We start from the raw sequence: 14755 nt of genomic DNA on the forward strand, positions 1-14755 counted from the left end.
AAGACACACTGGACTACATAGAAAAACACACTGGACTACGTAGAGAAGACACACTGGACTATGTAGAGAAGACACTGGACTACATATAGAATACACACTGGACTACGTAGAGAAGACACACTGGACTACATATAGAAGACACACTGGACTACATAGAGAAGACACACTGGACTACATAGAGAAGACACACTGGACTACATAGAGAAGACACACTGGACTACATAGAGAAGACACTGGACTACATAGAGAAGACACACTGGACTACATAGAGAAGACACTGGACTACATAGAGAAGACACACTGGACCACATAGAGAAGACACACTGGACTACATAGAGAAGACACTGGACCACATAGAGAAGACACTGGACCACATAGAGAAGACACTGGACCACATAGAGAAGACACTGGACCACATAGAGAAGACACTGGACTACATAGAGAAGACATGTGTATGTTTGCTTGTGCGTGTGTCTGTCTATTTGTGTGTGTGTGCGGGTGTGTTTGCTTGTGCGTGTGTCTGTCTATTTGTGCGTGTGTGAGTGTGTTTGCTTGTGCGTGTGTCTGTCTATTTGTGTGTGCGTGCGTGTGTGTTTGCTTGTGCGTGTGTCTGTCTATTTGTGTGTGTGTGCGTGTGTGTTTGCTTCTGCCCTGTGCCCCTGCTCCAGTTTCTTATTGGGTAAAGTAAGGTAGGGTTAGGGTTACCCCGGTCTGATAGACTAGCCATCATGATTCCAGATCATACAGACTGGTCTACTGGGACATCCCTCTCTCTCATACAGACTGGTCTACTGGGACATCCCTCTCTCTCTCAACCTCTAGGGACTCAGCAGAGGTAAGACTGGATGATACACGCATGTGTGTGTATATGTGTCTATGAAGGCTTATGAAGTATTATCAAGTGTTACGAAGTGTGCTGGTTTGGTGAATCCCAGATGCCATAGCTCCTAGGTTGATTTGGTGAATGAATCCACAAAACACCAGTCTCAACTTCAACAGTGAGGTGACTACCTCCTGAAGCTTGTTGAGAGAATGCCAAAAGTTGGCAAAGCTCTCGTCAAGGCAAAGGGTGGCAACTTTGAAGAATCTCAAATATATTTTGATTTGTTTAACACTTTTTTGGTGTTTTTTTCATAGGTTATGTAGTGAATGTTATAGGTTATGTAGTGGATGTTATAGGTTATGTAGTGAATGTTATAGATTATGTAGTTAATGTTATAGGTTATGCAGTGATTGTTATAGATTATGTAGTGGATGTCATAGGTTATGTAGTGGATGTTATAGGTTATGTAGTGGATGTTATAGGTTATGTAGCGAATGTTATAGGTTATGTAGTGAATGTTATAGGTTATGTAGTGGATGTCATAGGTTATGTAGTGGATGTTATAGGTTATGTAGCGAATGTTATAGGTTATGTAGTGAATGTTATAGGTTATGTAGTGGATGTTATAGGTTATGTAGTGAATGTTATAGGTTATGTAGTGGATGTTATAGGTTATGTAGTGGATGTTATAGGTTATGTAGTGATTGTTATAGATTATGTAGTGGATGTCATAGGTTATGTAGTGGATGTTATAGGTTATGTAGCGAATGTTATAGGTTATGTAGTGGATGTTATAGGTTATGTAGTGGATGTTATAGGTTATGTAGTGGATGTTATAGGTTATGTAGTTAATGTTATAGGTTATGTAGTGAATGTTATAGATTATGTAGTGAATGGTATAGGTTATGTAGTGGATGTTATATGTTATAGGTTATGTAGTAAATGTTATATGTGATGTAGTGGATGGTATAGGTTATGTAGTGAATGTTATAGGTTATGTAGTGAATGTTATAGGTTATGTAGTTAATGTTATAGGTTATGTAGTGAATGTTATAGGTTATAGGTTATGTAGTAAATGTTATATGTGATGTAGTGGATGGTATAGGTTATGTAGTGAATGTTATAGGTTATGTAGTGAATGTTATAGGTTATGTAGTTAATGTTATAGGTTATGTAGTGAATGTTATAGGTTATGTAGTGGATGTTATAGGTTATGGAGTGAATGCCATAGGTTATGTAGTGAATGTTATAGGTTATGTGCTGAACTGTACAGGTTATGGAGTGAATGTTATAGGTTATGTAGTGGATGTTATAGGTTATGGAGTGAATGTTATAGGTTATGTAGTGGATGTTATAGGTTATGGAGTGAATGTTATAGGTTATGTAGTGAATGTTATAGGTTATGTGCTGAACTGTACAGGTTATGGAGTGAATGTTATAGGTTATGTAGTGGATGTTATAGGTTATGGAGTGAATGTTATAGGTTATGTAGTGGATGTTATAGGTTATGGAGTGAATGCCATAGGTTATGTAGTGAATGTTATAGGTTATGTAGTGGATTTTATAGGTTATGTAGTGAATGGTATAGGTTATAGGTTATGTAGTGGATGTTATATGTTATAGGTTATGTAGTGGATGTTATATGTTATAGGTTATGTAGTGGATGTTATAGGTTATGTAGTGGATGTTATAGGTTATGTAGTGGATGTTATAGGTTATATGTTATGTAGTAGATGTTATATGTTATAGGGTATGTAGTGGATGTTATAGGTTATGTAGTGAATGTTATAGGTTATGTAGTGGATGGTATGGGTTATGTAGTGAATGGTATAGGTTATGTAGTGGATGTTATAGATTATGTAGTGGATGTTATATGTTATATGTTATGTAGTGGATGTTATAGGTTATGTAGTGGATGTTATAGATTATGTAGTGATTGTTATAGATTATGTAGTGAATGTTATAGGTTATATAGTGGATGTTATAGATTATGTAGTGATTGTTATAGATTATGTAGTGGATGTTATAGGTTATGTAGTGGATGTTATAGATTATGTAGTGGATGTTATACATTATGTAGTGATTGTTATAGATTATGTAGTGAATGTTATAGGTTATGTAGTGGATGGTATAGGTTATGTAGTGAATGTTATGGGTTATTTAGTGAATGTTATAGGTTATGTAGTGAATGTTATAGGTTATGTAGTGAATGTTATATGTGATGTAGTGGATGGTATAGGTTATGTAGTGAATGTTATAAGTTATGTAGTGGATGTTATAGGTTATGTAGTGGATGTTATAGGTTATGTAGTGGATGTTATATGTTATAGGTTATGTAGTGGATGTTATAGGTTATATGTTATGTAGTGGATGTTATATGTTGTGTAGTGAATGTTATAGATTATGTAGTGGATGTTATAGGTTATGTAGTGGATGGTATGTGTTATAGGTTATGTAGTGGATGTTATAGGTTATGTAGTGGATGTTATAGGTTATGTAGTGAACTGTATAGGTTATGGAGTGAATGTTATAGGTTATGTAGTGAATGTTATGGGTTATGTAGTGAATGTTATGGGTTATGTAGTGGATGTTATAGGTTATGTAGTTAATGTTATAGGTTATGTAGTGAACTGTATAGGTTATGGAGTGAATGTTATAGGTTATGTAGTGAATGTTATAGGTTATGTAGTGGATGTTATAGGTTATGTAGTGGATGTTATAGGTTATGTAGTGGATGGTATGTGTTATAGGTTATGTAGTGATTGTTATAGGTTATGTAGTGAATGTTATAGGTTATGTAGTGGATGTTATAGGTTATGTAGTGGATGTTATAGGTTATGTAGTGAATGTTATAGGTTATGTAGTGAATGTTATGGGTTATGTGGCCTGCTTAATATGGGCAACAACAACAAAAACAGGCCTAGTTCATTTGTGAACTTTTGGAATCATGGTAATATAATGATTATTCTTATTGTATAGTTAGAATACAGTGGGAAGCACCTTGAATACGTTGTTCTTTCACATGACAATGAATGAATAAGCCAGGGAGGAATTATTGACGGTGTAGGAATCAAAGTGTTGGTCAGTATTTCCAGGGGACCCTAATTAGATGCTACATGTTTCTTACCTCCTGCAGCTAGCTAGCTAACATTTTCATGTTTCACCAATTCCTCTCTGATTTAGAAGATACCATTGCACAAACAACATGCGTACAGAGCCTTCAGAAAGTACTCAAACCCTAAGACTTATTCCACATTTGTTGTTACAGCCTGAATTCAAAATGGATTAAATCGTTTTTTTTCACACCACACCCCATAATGGCAAAGTGAAAACATGGTTTTAGAATATTTTGCCAATTTAATAAAAATAAAATACAGACATGTAATTTACATACTGTAAGTTTTCACACCCCTGAGTCAATACTTTGTAGAAGCACCTTTGGCAGCGATTACAGCTGTGAGGCTTTCTGGGTAAATCTCTAAGAGCTTTCCACACCTGGATTGTGCAACATTTGCCCATTATTCTTTTCAAAATTCTTCAAGCTCTGTCAAACTGCTTGTTGATCATCGCTAGACAACCATTTTCTGGTCTTCCCATAGATTTTCACGTAGATTAAAGTCAAAACTATAACTCGTCGACTCCAGTGTAGATTTGACCTTATGTTTAAGGTTATTGTCCTGCTGAAAGGTGAATGAATCTCCCAGTGAATGTTGGAAACGGACTTAACCAGGTTTTCCTCTAGGATTTTACCTGTGCTTAGCTCCATTCAGTAATTTTTTTATCCTGAAAAACTCCCCAGTCCTTAACTATTGCAAGCATACCAATAACATGATGCAGCCACCACTATGGAAAGTGGTACTCACTAATGTGTTGTCACCTCTTCATCCCTTTCTTCTCTTTCTCCCTCAACCCCCTCTTTCTCATATCCACCCCTCATAAGCCTTTCTCCTTTCGCTCTCCTTTCTCCTTTATCTCTCTCCTTTCTCCTTAATCTCTCTCCTTTATCTCTCTCCTTAATCTATCTCCTTTCTCCTTTATCTCTCTCACTTCTCCTTTATCTCTCTCCTTTATCTCTCTCACTTCTCCTTTATCTCTCTCCTTTATCTCTCTCCTTTCTCCTTTATCTCTCTCACTTCTCCTTTATCTCTCTCATTTCTCCTTTATCTCTCTCACTTCTCCCTGCTCCAATTATTTTTCTCTCTATAATTATCCTGTCTTCATTTCCCCCCAATTATCCCTCTCTCTCGCTATCTCTTTCTCTGTCTATCTACATATATTCAATTCAATTCAAGGGGTTTTATTGGCATGGGAAACATATGTTAACATTGCCAAAGCAAGTGAAGTAGATAATAAACAAAAGTGAAATAAACTATTAAAATGAACAGTAAACATTACACACACAGAAGTTCCAAAATAATAAAGACGTTACAAATGTCATAATATGTCTATATACAGTGTTGTAACAATGTGCAAATAGTTAAAGTACACAAGGGAAAATATATATATAACTTGTTTCTGTGTGTGTGTGTGTGAGTGTGTGTGAGTGTGTGTGTGGTGTGTGTGTGTGTGTGTGTGTGTGTGTGTGTGTGTGTGTGTGTGAGTGTGTGTGTGGTGTGTGTGTGTGTGTGTGTGTGTGTGTGTGTGTGTGTGTGTGTGTGTGTGTGTGTGTGTGTGTGTGAGTGTGTGTGTGAGAGAGTGTGTGTGGTGTGTGTGTGTGGTGTGTGTGTGTCTATATATAGGTGTAGGTATAGTATAGGAGTACTGAATACTGTGTCTATGTCTATATATAGGTGTAGTATAGGAATACTGCACAACTCCGAAACCCAGTGACCCTGTGCTGCCTCCTCTCCTCCCTGTTGTTCTAACCAGGTCAGGTGCATAGCAAGTGAACAGGAGGAGGTGTTTTGTCTGTGTGTCAGGCATCAGGGTGTCAGTGTCAAGCAGTTGAAAGCAGAGCCAGTCTAAAGCAACTGGTGCGGATAGCAGGACTGTCAGCAGCAAACATGTCACACTCTCTAACCCTCTCTCTCACTCTCTCTCCGATACAGTGTATATATTTACAGCTGAAGTCGGAAGTTTACATACACTTAGGTTGGAGTCATTCAAAATATAGCTCTAAGCACTAGCTGTCAGAGCAGCTCGCAGATCACTGCACCTGTACATAGCCCATCTGTAAATAGCCCATCCAACTACCTCATCCCCATACTGTATTTATTGATTTATCTTTCTCTTTTGCACCCCAGTATCTCTACTTGCACATTCATCTTCTGCACATCTACCATTCCAGTGTTTATTTTCTATATTGTAATTACTTCGCCACCATGGCCAATTTATTGCCTTAACTCCCTTATCTTACCTCATTTGCACTCACTGTATATAGACTTTTTGTTTCCGTTTGTTCTACTGTATTATTGACTATGTTTTGTTTATTCCATGTGTAACTCTGTGTTGTTGTTTGTGTCAAACTGCTTTGCTTTATCTTGGCCAGGTCGCAATTGTAAATGAGAACTTGTTCTCAAACTGGCCTACCTGGTTAAATAAAGGTATTCTCAAACTGGCCTACCTGGTTAAATAAAGGTGTTCTCAAACTGGCCTACCTGGTTAAATAAAGGTGTTCTCAAACTGGCCTACCTGGTTAAATAAAGGTGTTCTCAAACTAGCCTACCTGGTTAAATAAAGGTGTTCTCAAACTGGCCTACCTGGTTAAATAAAGGTGTTCTCAACTGGCCTACCTGGTTAAATAAAGGTGTTCTCAACTGGCCTACCTGGTTAAATAAAGGTGTTCTCAACTGGCCTACCTGGTTAAATAAAGGTGTTCTCAACTGGCCTACCTGGTTAAATAAAGGTGTTCTCAAACTGGCCTACCTGGTTAAATAAAGGTGTTCTCAAACTGGCCTACCTGGTTAAATAAAGGTGTTCTCAACTGGCCTACCTGGTTAAATAAAGGTGTTCTCAACTGGCCTACCTGGTTAAATAAAGGTGTTCTCAAACTAGCCTACCTGGTTAAATAAAGGTGTTCTCAACTGGCCTACCTGGTTAAATAAAGGTGTTCTCAAACTAGCCTACCTGGTTAAATAAAGGTGTTCTCAACTGGCCTACCTGGTTAAATAAAGGTGTTCTCAAACTAGCCTACCTGGTTAAATAAAGGTGTTCTCAAACTGGCCTACCTGGTTAAATAAAGGTGTTCTCAAACTGGCCTACCTGGTTAAATAAAGGTGTTCTCAAACTGGCCTACCTGGTTAAATAAAGGTGTTCTCAAACTGGCCTACCTGGTTAAATAAAGGTGTTCTCAACTGGCCTACCTGGTTAAATAAAGGTGTTCTCAACTGGCCTACCTGGTTAAATAAAGGTGTTCTCAACTGGCCTACCTGGTTAAATAAAGGTGTTCTCAACTGGCCTACCTGGTTAAATAAAGGTGAAATAAAAAAATGTAATAAAAAATATATAATGTATGTTTACATTGCCAAATAACAATAATCACTGCATTTATTTTTCTCTCTTGGTCCCCCTCTTCAGGTTTGAGAAGGAGAGGGTAGCAGAGGTGAGGAACCATCTGTTGACTGCTGGAGAGCCTGTTACCCTGAAGACTGCCTCCATCTGTCTCTCTGGGCCTTAGAGTCTGAGGACAGTCTCTCTCTATGGGCCTTAGAGTCTGAGGACAGCCTCTCTCTCTCTGGGCCTTAGAGTCTGAGGACAGCCTCTCTCTATGGGCCTTAGAGTCTGAGGACAGCCTCTCTCTCTCTGGGCCTTAGAGTCTGAGGACAGCCTCTCTCTCTCTGGGCCTTAGAGTCTCCGGACAGCTTCTCTCTCTGGGCCTTAGAGCCCGAGGAGCCTGAGGACAGCCTCTCTCTCTGGGCCTTAGAGTGTAAGGACAGCTTCTCTCTCTGGGCCTTAGAGTCTGAGGTCAGCCTCTCTCTCTGGCCATACAGCCAGGCCTGGTGCTGAAGTCTGCCACCCTCCCTGGATCTCCTCACCTGGATCTCCTCACCTGGATCTCCTCACCTGGATTTCCTGGGCCTCAGGCTAAGGGTCTTTGTTAGGGACCTGGGTCTGGGACTGTGGGAACAGCAGCAGCTGGAGAAACCATGGAGGTGGCTATGGTGGACTTTGAGAGTCTGGACGATATTGACAGCAGCCTGGAAAATGAACTGGACAACTCAGATTACCCTGATGAGACCGCTGCCCTGGCGGTCGACATTCCCCCCGAACAATGCTCCTTCCCCGGCTCTCACCACCTCTTCTCCCCCATGCCCAACCACACCTCCACCCCCCAGCCTCACTGCCCCTCCTCACACAACCCCCACATTTGGCACACCTCCCCATGCCCGTCCCCGTCCCCCAATCATTTGGGCGTGCCTCAGTCGCCCCTCATGCCAGCCCACAGCAGGAGGGGGCACCCTAGATGTGCCAGCATCATCACCAACTGGCAGAAGTTGCTTAATAGTGAGACCCAGATGCAGAGCGAGACCATCTTCAGCCAGCTGGCTAAGGAGTGCTGTGAGGATCTGTTTGTGGACAAGACAGGTCTAGACGACGGAGACCAGAAGGTCATCATCAACATCGCCGGGCTACGATTCGAGACGCAGCTCAAAACCCTCGACCAGTTCCCTGAGACCCTTCTGGGGGACCCTAGGAAGAGGATGGACTACTTTGACCCCATGAGGAACCTGTATTTCTTCGACAGGAACCGGCCCAGCTTCGATGGCATCCTGTACTACTACCAGTCAGGAGGGAAGATCCGTCGGCCGGCCAACGTTCCACTGGATGTGTTTGCTGATGAGATCGTCTTCTATGAGCTGGGGAGCGACGCCATGGAGCAGTTCAGAGAGGATGAGGGCTTCATCAAGGAAGTGGAGATCCCTCTCCCGACCAATGAGATGTATCACCAGTTCTGGCTGCTGTTCGAGTACCCCGAGAGTTCCAACGCGGCACGTGGCGTGGCGCTGGTCTCTGTGTTTGTCATCGTTATCTCCATCATCATCTTCTGCCTGGAGACGCTGCCGGAGTTCCGGGAAAACTCCCTGGACCCTGTCCTACCCACCACCGTCACGCATCTGATGCCTTTGGATGGGAACCAATCGCTGGGCGGCCTCGGGACCTTGATCCTGCCCTCGGCCAAGCCCAAAACCATCACCTCCACGTTCTCCGACCCGTTCTTCATAATCGAGACGGCCTGCATCGTCTGGTTCTTCTTCGAGCTGGCTGTGCGCTTCGTGGTTTGTCCCTCCAAGAGCGACTTCTTCCACAACCTCATGAACATCATCGACATTGTCTCCATCATCCCGTACTTCGTCACCTTGGTAACGGAGCTGGTCACCACCCCGGACCAGAACTCCAGCCAGGCAATGTCTCTGGCCATCCTTCGTATCATCCGCCTGGTTAGGGTGTTCAGGATCTTCAAGCTGTCCAGACACTCCAAGGGGCTCCAGATCCTGGGCCAGACACTGAAGGCCAGCATGCGGGAGCTGGGCCTGCTCATCTTCTTCCTCTTCATCGGAGTCATCCTCTTCTCCAGCGCCATCTACTTCGCCGAGGTGGACGAGCCCAGCACGCAGTTCGTCAGCATCCCCGATGGGTTCTGGTGGGCTGTGGTCACCATGACTACAGTGGGCTACGGCGACATGTGCCCGATCACCATGGGGGGAAAGATGGTGGGGACACTCTGCGCCATCGCTGGCGTGCTGACCATCGCCCTGCCCGTCCCCGTCATTGTGTCCAACTTCAACTACTTCTACCACCGGGAGACGGAGCAAGAGGACAAGCAGCCGATGGCAGACACAGCAGAGCTGGCCATGAAGGCCTCAGGAGACAGTAAACATGGGAGTAGCACCTCTCTGAACAAGACCAACGGGACCTGGCAGGGAAACTAGCTCACTGGCCTCTGAGACATGGAGACCGAGAGTGGAAGAGATAGACTGGGACATTATGGACACTGACTGATCTTTCTACAGAGATACATAGACTGGTATTGTCTATTCTAACACTGTAGAAGAGACAATGTGGGACAGACAGACACAGACAGACTTACCTGTCCACCTATCCACTGTGAGGACAGACAGAGTGACCTGTCCATTATGGAAGAGAGTGACTGAGACAGAGACAGACTCTCCTGTCCTCGGGGAGAAAGACATAAAATCCCCCCCTGTGGGAAGATACGGTGATACCTGCCCTTTACTGTTAGATAAAGACAGTCGTGAAATTTTTTTTTTAAGTGAGAAAAAGTGTTGGGTTTGCTAGGAGATCAGTAAGCATGGAGTCGTGTGTTGCTTTTCATCACGATGATTCTTCGAGTGACCGTTAACAACTTAATTCCCATGGTAACAGTGTTGTACTACTAATGTATAAAATACATTTGTTTTATCACTATCAAAAATCTCGTATCCCACATGAAAACATTCAGATCAATTTAACTAATATCATAACTATCACATGGTAGACTGTCTGGATTGCGTTTGTTTAAATGTATTTGTTGATACGTTTATTTGTGTATTTTGATAATTATATGAATGTGGAATCTGTTACTGTAGAACATTAATACATTCACATTAATGGATTACATTCTCTATATAGTGCATTACTACCAGGGGAGTAATGGATTACATTCTCTATATAGTGCATTACTACCAGGGGAGTAATGGATTACATTCTCTATATAGTGCATCACTACCAGGGGAGTAATGGATTACATTCTCTATATAGTGCATTACTACCAGGGGAGTAATGGATTACATTCTCTATATAGTGCATCACTACCAGGGGAGTAATGGATTACATTCTCTATATAGTGCATTACTACCAGGGGAGTAATGGATTACATTCTCTATATAGTGCATCACTACCAGGGGAGTAATGGATTACATTCTCTATATAGTGCATTACTACCAGGGGAGTAATGGATTACATTCTCTATATAGTGCATCACTACCAGGGGAGTAATGGATTACATTCTCTATATAGTGCATTACTACCAGGGGAGTAATGGATTACATTCTCTATATAGTGCATTACTACCAGGGGAGTAATGGATTACATTCTCTATATAGTGCATTACTACCAGGGGAGTAATGGATTACATTCTCTATATAGTGCATCACTACCAGGGGAGTAATGGATTACATTCTCTATATAGTGCATCACTACCAGGGGAGTAATGGATTACATTCTCTATATAGTGCATTACTACCAGGGGAGTAATGGATTACATTCTCTATATAGTGCATCACTACCAGGGGAGTAATGGATTACATTCTCTATATAGTGCATTACTACCAGGGGAGTAATGGATTACATTCTCTATATAGTGCATTACTACCAGGGGAGTAATGGATTACATTCTCTATATAGTGCATTACTACCAGGGGAGTAATGGATTACATTCTCTATATAGTGCATTACTACCAGGGGAGTAATGGATTACATTCTCTATATAGTGCATTACTACCAGGGGAGTAATGGATTACATTCTCTATATAGTGCATCACTACCAGGGGAGTAATGGATTACATTCTCTATATAGTGCATTACTACCAGGGGAGTAATGGATTACATTCTCTATATAGTGCATCACTACCAGGGGAGTAATGGATTACATTCTCTATATAGTGCATCACTACCAGGGGAGTAATGGATTACATTCTCTATATAGTGCATTACTACCAGGGGAGTAATGGATTACATTCTCTATATAGTGCATTACTACCAGGGGAGTAATGGATTACATTCTCTATATAGTGCATTACTACCAGGGGAGTAATGGATTACATTCTCTATATAGTGCATCACTACCAGGGGAGTAATGGATTACATTCTCTATATAGTGCATCACTACCAGGGGAGTAATGGATTACATTCTCTATATAGTGCATCACTACCAGGGGAGTAATGGATTACATTCTCTATATAGTGCATTACTACCAGGGGAGTAATGGATTACATTCTCTATATAGTGCATCACTACCAGGGGAGTAATGGATTACATTCTCTATATAGTGCATCACTACCAGGGGAGTAATGGATTACATTCTCTATATAGTGCATTACTACCAGGGGAGTAATGGATTACATTCTCTATATAGTGCATCACTACCAGGGGAGTAATGGATTACATTCTCTATATAGTGCATTACTACCAGGGGAGTAATGGATTACATTCTCTATATCGTGCATTACTACCAGGGGAGTAATGGATTACATTCTCTATATAGTGCATTACTACCAGGGGAGTAATGGATTACATTCTCTATATAGTGCATCACTACCAGGGGAGTAATGGATTACATTCTCTATATAGTGCATCACTACCAGGGGAGTAATGGATTACATTCAGAAAGTAACCTACCCAACCCTGACTCCCAAATGGCACCCTATTCCCTATATAGTGCATCACTACCAGGGGAGTAATGGATTACATTCAGAAAGTAACCTACCCAACCCTGACTCCCAAATGGCACCCTATTCCCTATATAGTAGTTGAATAAACGCTTGGAGGTAAGGATGGCAGCAGTGGTTTAGTCTACGGCGACACGGACATCCCTTATTATTGACATCTACATGTGGAGCAGTGGTCTAAGGCACTGCATCTCAGTGTCACTACAGTCCCTGGTTCGAATCCAGGCAGTATCACGTCTGGCCGTGATTGGGAGTCCCATAGGGCGGCTCACAATTGGCCCAATGTCCGTGTTTGGCCATCATAGTAAATAAGAATTTGTTCTTTCCCGTCTCTGTCTCTCTCTCATCGGGGCAGCAGTATGGAACTTTCCCCCTTCTGTCTCTGTCTCTCTCTCGTCGGGGCAGCAGTATGGAACTTTACCCCTTCTGTCTCTGTCTCTCTCTCGTTGGGGCAGCAGTATGGAACTTTCCCCCTTCTGTCTCTCGTCGGGGCAGCAGTATGGAACTTTCCCCCTTCCGTCTCTGTCTCTCTCTCGTCGGGGCAGCAGTATGGAACTTTCCCCCTTCAGTCTCTGTCTCCCTCTCGTCGGGGCAGCAGTATGGAACTTTCCCCCTTCCGTCTCTGTCTCTCTCTCGTCGGGGCAGCAGTATGGAACTTTCCCCCTTCAGTCTCTGTCTCTCTTGTCGGGGCAGCAGTATGGAACTTTCCCCCTTCAGTCTCTGTCTCTCTCTCATCGGGGCAGCAGTATGGAACTTTCCTCCTTCAGTCTCTGTCTCTCTCTCGTCAGGGCAGCAGTATGGAACTTTCCCCTTCTGTCTCTCTTGTCGGGGCAGCAGTATGGAACTTTCCCCCTTCTGTCTCTCTCTCGTCGGGGCAGCAGTATGGAACTTTTCCCCTTCAGTCTCTCTCTCTCTCTCGTCGGGGCAGCAGTATGGAACTTTTCCCCTTCAGTCTCTCTCTCTCTCTTGTCGGGGCAGCAGTATGGAACTTTCCCCTTCAGTCTCTGTCTCTCTCGTCGGGGCAGCAGTATGGAACTTTCCCCTTCAGTCTCTCTCTCTCTCTTGTCGGGGCAGCAGTATGGAACTTTCCCCCTTCCGTCTCTGTCTCTCTTGTCGGGGCAGCAGTATGGAACTTTCCCCCTTCCGTCTCTGTCTCTCTCTCGCCGGGGCAGCAGTATGGAACTTTCCCCTTCAGTCTCTGTCTCTCTCGTCGGGGCAGCAGTATGGAACTTTCCCCTTCAGTCTCTGTCTCTCTCGTCGGGGCAGCAGTATGGAACTTTCCCCCTTCAGTCTCTGTCTCTCTCGTCGGGGCAGCAGTATGGAACTTTCCCCTTCAGTCTCTGTCTCTCTCTCGTCAGGGCAGCAGTATGGAACTTTCCCCTTCAGTCTCTGTTTCTCTAGTCGGGGCAGCAGTATGGAACTTTCCCCTTCTGTCTCTGTCTCTCTCGTCGGGGCAGCAGTATGGAACTTTCCCCTTCTGTCTTTCTCTCTCTTGTCAGGGCAGCAGTATGGAACTTTCCCCCTTCAGTCTCTGTCTCTCTTGTCGGGGCAGCAGTATGGAACTTTCCCCTTCTGTCTCTCTCTCTCTCGTCGGGGCAGCAGTATGGAACTTTCCCCTTCTGTCTTTCTCTCTCTTGTCAGGGCAGCAGTATGGAACTTTCCCCCTTCAGTCTCTGTCTCTCTTGTCGGGGCAGCAGTATGGAACTTTCCCCTTCTGTCTCTGTCTCTCTCTCGTCAGGGCAGCAGTATGGAACTTTCCCCTTCTGTCTTTCTCTCTCTTGTCAGGGCAGCAGTATGGAACTTTCCCCCTTCAGTCTCTGTCTCTCTCGTCAGGGCAGCAGTATGGAACTTTCCCCTTCTGTCTTTCTCTCTCTTGTCAGGGCAGCAGTATGGAACTTTCCCCCTTCAGTCTCTGTCTCTCTCTCGTCAGGGCAGCAGTATGGAACTTTCCCCTTCTGTCTCTGTCTCTCTTGTCGGGGCAGCAGTATGGAACTTTCCCCCTTCTGTCTCTCTCTCGTCGGGGCAGCAGTATGGAACTTTTCCCCTTCAGTCTCTGTCTCTCTCATCGGGGCAGCAGTATGGAACTTTCCCCCTTCAGTCTCTGTCTCTCTCTCGTCGGGGAAGCAGTATGGAACTTTCCCCCTTCAGTCTCTGTCTCTCTCTCGTCGGGGCAGCAGTATGGAACTTTCCCCCTTCTGTCTCTGTCTCTCTCGTCGGGGCAGCAGTATGGAACTTTCCCCTTCAGTCTCTGTCTCTCTCGTCGGGGCAGCAGTATGGAACTTTCCCCCTTCAGTCTTTGTCTCTCTCTCGTCGGGGCAGCAGTATGGAACTTTCCGTCATGGTGTCTCGTTAACGGTCCTCATGCATCTTTAACAGTTTGACAGGAATCCCCCAAAGCCCATGACTGTAGTGACACACAGACTCACTCACTCACTAACACACACACACACACACACACACACAGTAACACACACATACACAGAATCACTCACTAACACACACACACACACACACACACACACACTCACAGACTCACTCACTAAC

General features: G+C 43.5%; 2 protein-coding genes across 2 annotated transcripts; one reads left to right on the top strand and one right to left on the bottom strand.

The window, feature by feature from the left end:
* Positions 1-261: 261 nt before the first annotated feature.
* On the bottom strand, positions 262-5828 carry LOC149981362 (uncharacterized). Its single transcript, XM_090185825.1, has 4 exons — positions 5795-5828; positions 1878-2235; positions 1116-1719; positions 262-282 (listed from the first exon to the last, which is right to left on the bottom strand). Exons 1-4 carry the CDS (start codon positions 5826-5828, stop codon positions 262-264), a joined length of 1017 nt encoding a protein of 338 aa, XP_090041951.1.
* A 2080-nt stretch (positions 5829-7908) lies between these two features.
* On the top strand, positions 7909-9693 carry kcna10a (potassium voltage-gated channel subfamily A member 10a). Its single transcript, XM_090185634.1, has one exon. It carries the CDS (start codon positions 7909-7911, stop codon positions 9691-9693), a length of 1785 nt encoding a protein of 594 aa, XP_090041760.1.
* The last annotated feature ends 5062 nt before the right edge of the window (positions 9694-14755 follow it).

This window comes from Oncorhynchus mykiss, chromosome 9, assembly GCF_057628025.1.
Source record: "Oncorhynchus mykiss isolate SJ-2025 chromosome 9, ASM5762802v1, whole genome shotgun sequence".
NCBI classification, from domain to species: domain Eukaryota; kingdom Metazoa; phylum Chordata; class Actinopteri; order Salmoniformes; family Salmonidae; genus Oncorhynchus; species Oncorhynchus mykiss.

Bases quoted from the DNA above. Each gene is read 5' to 3' on its own strand.
- kcna10a (XM_090185634.1), top strand. From the start codon at position 7,909: ATGGAGGTGGCTATGGTGGACTTTGAGAGTCTGGACGATATTGACAGC.
- LOC149981362 (XM_090185825.1), bottom strand. From the start codon at position 5,828: ATGTTTGCTGCTGACAGTCCTGCTATCCGCACCA. The intron at 1,720-1,877 runs ATAACATTCACT...CATAACCTATAC, and splicing joins TACTACATAACCTATAACCT to CATTCACTACATAATCTATA. The intron at 283-1,115 runs GTGTTAAACAAA...TTCTCTATGTAG, and splicing joins ATGAAAAAAACACCAAAAAA to TCCAGTGTCTTCTCTATGTA.